Source organism: Rhagoletis pomonella, unplaced genomic scaffold, assembly GCF_013731165.1.
Source record: "Rhagoletis pomonella isolate Grant_MI unplaced genomic scaffold, Rhpom_1.0 Rhpom_scaffold_00001, whole genome shotgun sequence".
In the NCBI taxonomy this organism is placed as follows: Eukaryota; Metazoa; Arthropoda; class Insecta; order Diptera; family Tephritidae; genus Rhagoletis; species Rhagoletis pomonella.
The window spans coordinates 22,431,161-22,435,848 of NW_023458555.1; the positions used below are offsets into that span (position 1 = coordinate 22,431,161).

General features: G+C 37.1%; 1 protein-coding gene across 1 annotated transcript in view; it reads left to right on the top strand.

The window, feature by feature from the left end:
* Positions 1–1,501, top strand: part of LOC118741240 (E3 ubiquitin-protein ligase RNF123-like) — a 26,300-nt gene extending 24,799 nt beyond the window's left edge. Inside the window, exons 17-19 of the mRNA XM_036473156.1 lie at positions 15–261; positions 326–569; positions 639–1,501. Of these exons, the coding sequence (XP_036329049.1) occupies positions 15–261; positions 326–569; positions 639–958 (811 nt within the window). The 3' untranslated portion in view covers positions 959–1,501. The remainder of the gene's footprint in view (positions 1–14; positions 262–325; positions 570–638) is intronic.
* The last annotated feature ends 3,187 nt before the right edge of the window (positions 1,502–4,688 follow it).

A 4,688-nucleotide genomic window follows, 5' to 3' on the forward strand; every position in this document is an offset into this window, starting at 1 on the left:
GAAATGATTATCACAATTGCGCCGGAAATATTTCAGGAACCTACACGTTCCAATAGTGATTTGATATTGAATCGTGTGTGCCAATTAATCAGTCAAGTTTTATCACGTGTCACAGTGCCACCAGGTTGCTTTCAATTCATAGTCGATATGTGCTCGTCTGATTTGAATTCTGTTACCCACTTTCCCATCATTACCGCAGCGCTGGGTATTTTGTTGGCATTGCTGCGCTCAGAACTTGACACAGATCGTAATCCACAAAAGGTAATGTCAACACTGCAAATATCATTTTTGTAGGCCTTTACAAGCCTCGCATGCCCTTTTGCAGGTGACGCGCCTCACACGTGCTCTTCTCACCGATCCCAGCTTTCAGTTTGCCAATTTGGAGTTCGCTTTAGGTGAAATAAAAACCCCAATATTACAACAAGCCGAAATACCGCGTGGTAATTTTGATCCGCAAACTCGCGCACACATCGATCCCCTAACAAATGATGTACGCGTACCAATGCCGTCGACATCAACGAAAAGAATACGCGCCGATCCACCAATAATAAAATTTGCGCTCTCTGATTGTGAGTAAATCTTTCTCTTACTGCTTATACAAAACTAAGTAAAGCGGTTTCGTTTTTCTTTTGCATTAGATCCCACGCATGTAACTCCGCTGGAAATTGATGAGGTACGCCGCCTCATCGATATGCTACGCTTAAAGCAATCACTGCTTTCAGACATTACACTGCCTTCCGAGGACTCACTCTGTCCAATATGTTGTGCTAAACCAATTGCCGTTATTTTCACGCCCTGCAAACATCAATCGTGTAGCAATTGTATTATGCAACATTTAATGAACTCGAAAGTGTGCTTCTACTGCAAGACACTTATCAAAACTATCGAAACCAACGAAGGCACAGTCATTTATAACAACAACGAATATACATCAGCGCCCACATTCTATGAGATTTAGTTAGTTTGTGCGCCAACTACTACACACACACACACTCACACACACATACATCAAAGAACTGTAACCCACCTTGATTCTAGTCAAACCATTGTGACATCTTTAACTAAATTGTATTACTACATACATACATACACCTAAACTGCCTAAAATTATATCCTTGAAAATGTTTACCAAAGTTACAAATTTTACAAAAATGAAAAAAGAGATGCATTTGTTTTAGCTTTAAATATTATTGTGATACGCCTTATTGTTCGAACAAACATACTTACACTTGCCATACAAAGACGCAAGCACGCTTCGCGAATGCAATTAAAGCAGTTTCAATTTGTTTTACTGCACTTTAATAGCACGTTCAAGAGCAATTTATATAAGCAATTTTAAAGAGATTTTTATATTTTATAATCATTGCAAGCCAATTAGCAAAATTCAAAATTTAAATAAAATTTAATAGAAAATAATAAACAAATTAAAAAATAAAAAACTTGCTTTTCTGCTTATGCATAAGGCGGAAAAATTGCTGCTTTTAGAGAAAAAATATTTTTGCAAAATTTTTTCGTTGAACTTTTTTTAATAATTCAAAAATTGTAAATATACAAAAATCAATATATTACAATATACATATGTATGCATTTACAGAGTTTACTGCAGAAAATAGTTCATAAAATAAACAAGTAAGAAAGTCTAAGTTCGGGCGGAGCCGAACATTAAATACCCGGCGCAAGTATTAAATATATGTTTTCCACCTTTCCGAAAGCTACCGCTACATGATAAGCCGGGGTGTATACATTTTAAGTAAATTAGCGTCCTTAAATTTCGAAATATTGAAGTTTCAAGCATTTCTGAAATTTGCCATTATATGAAAAGTGGTCGTAATTTGAATCTGATTCCAATAATTTTCAACGGTTTGCTTTTATGTGGCAAGCACAATAACCATACCGAGCTTGGTACAAATTGCTAGAACGGTTAGCGAGATACATATATGTGATCACAATTGGGCGGTGCTACGCCCATTTTCCAAAATTTTGTCATAAACGTATTTCCTGGTAAAGAATTGTTGCAATCATCAATTTTGAATAAATTAGCTTCAATATTTACTGATTTATCGAAGATTTTGTATTTCTCGAAATTACCGTTATATGGGATGTGGGCGTGGTTATTGTCCGATTTTAGAAATTTTCGGCCAGTTGGTATGAAGTACCAGTACCAACAACTGTGCCAAGTTTGGAAGAAATTGGTGCAGCGGTTACCAAGATATACACATGTAACCATAAGTGGGCGTGGCTACGCCCATTTGCCAAAATTTTGTAATATTCTTATTTTTCGTCTAAAACTCATTGCAAATGTCAATTTTGAGTGAATTATCTTCAGTAGTTACTAAAATATCGCAGTTTTCGTTTTTCTGAAAATTACCGTTATATGGGAGGTAGGCGTGGTTATTGTCCGATTTTTAAAATTTTCTGCCATTTAGTATGCTGTACTATGGCCAACAACTGTGCCAAGTGTAGAAGAAATTGGTGCAGCGGTTACCAAGATATACACATGCAACCATAAGGGGGCGTGGCTACGCCCATTTTCCAAAAATTTATAATATTCATGTTTTCCGTCTGAAACTCATTGTAAGTACCAATTTGGAGTGAATTATCTTCAGTAGTTACTAAAATATCGCAGTTTTCGTATTTCTTAAAATTACCGTTATATGGGAGGTAGGCGTGGTTATTATCCGATTTCGCCCATTTTCAATACCATCCGTCCCACGCCCAAAAGAAGTTCACGTACCAAGTTTCGTTAAGATATCTCAATTTTTACTCGAGTTATCGTGTGCACAGACGGACGGACGGACGGACGGACAGACAGTCACCGCTTAATCGATTTCTCTTTTCATTCTGATCATTTATGTATACATTTGTCTATATCTATCTCGATTCGTTTTGCCTGTTACAAACAACCGTTATGTGAACAAAGTTATAATACCCTTGTGCACAAGTGCGCTCGGGTATAAAAATGCTCTTATTGTTCTTCATTAAACACTGCCGAAAATGTAAACACTAAATTTAATTGGAGTTGAGAGCAGAGGGTGTAGAGAGAGAGGGAGAAAAGGAACGAGAGAAGGAAAGAGAGAGAAAGTGAGAAGGAAAGACAAACGGCAAGAGAGAGAAACAGAAAAGGAAAGACAACAGGAAAGAGGGAAGGAGATAAAAGAGAGAGAGAGAGAAAGTAATAAAAAGAGTGAGAAAGAGAGAAAGAATATAGAAAGGGAGAAAAAATATAGAAAGATAAAGGCAGAGAGAAAAAGGGAGACAGTGTGAGAGGAGCGAGAAAAAGAAAGTGTGCGGAAGATGGAAGAGACGAAGGGAGAACGAGAGAGGAAAGAAGAATGGGAAAGATATAATGGGGAGTGCAAGATGGAGGTTGAGATTGAGAGATATAGAGAATGGGAAGAGAAAAGAGAGGGTGAAAAACGGAAAGAGGGAAAGATAGTGGAGAAAAGGAAGAGAGGCTATGAGAACATGTAATTAATCGTGGTATGGTAGCGTTTTGGTAACATTTATAAAGGAAGATGAGCATCGCTACAGCGGATAAAAGCTGAGCTAAACTCAGACTTCTTAAATCTTTCCAATACTCTGATTGGTTGGCCGCAAGGCTATTCAAGGACGAGAGTGAAAAAACGCTAGAAGATACATATAAATTATTTTTTTGCAGCTAAACCTAAATAGAAAAAGCCGAATATGCAGTGCTGATGCAGTCGCAGCTCGTGACGCGTTACCCGTTTATGCCAACGCATAAGAAGACCCACGCGACCCTCGCTCTTTGGTCGTACGGAACGGTGGATAACCAGCTATCTGCGCAGACGCCAATCATCAGTCGAATTTCGTAACGTTAAGTCCAAGCCGCATGGTATTAAACAGATGTCGCTCATGAGGACGTACTCTCCCCGACATTGTATATATTTTCGAAAGCCGCCCGCTTAAAAGTTTCTTTCTTGGCCATAGTGCAATTCAATCTTTCAACACCCCGTCATCTAACACGTTTACTCTGTTCATCTCGAGCCCATGCATCAAAATACGTGATTTTCGGCCAGCGGTCCAGCTGATATTGTATCAAGCGTTTTTTTTCTTGATTGGTATTCTAACCACCTCTTTGAAAGGAAATTAAGTAAAACCGTTAGTCGTTGAATATGGGTCAAGTCGGCTGTGATCCCGTTGTGTCGTCCTCTACAACAACATAAGTGTGCCAAAAGAACCTAAAGCGTTTCCTAATTAAAATAATATGAAATCGATTTTTTTTTTAATTTTTCAAAATATTTTAATCTTTTTAAAATTTTGTTTCACTTACAAAGCTGCCTAAATATAACAAAGCACAACAGCGACTTTAGTAGCGAAAACATTTTTGATCTTGAATCTTAACGAAATCTTTAGGAGTATCTGATTTCTGTAACGATTTTTTTCCGAATCTTCAAAGAAAATTATATGAAGTGGTTGACACGAACTCGTAAAAAAATTTCTGTACGAAAAATAAAGAAAATTCTGAAAAAAGTCTGCAAGAAATTCTTCATATAGCAGCATTATTTTCATTTCTTTACCGATTTTCTTCCGAAATTTCGTAAAAGAATGGAAGTGTGCGTAATTTATTTCATTTTAGAAAATTCTGCAAAAAATCGGATGGGATCTTTCCGAATTCTTTAAAAACTCTTTACGATTCAGAATACTCTGAAAAAATGGTTTGCAGGGTA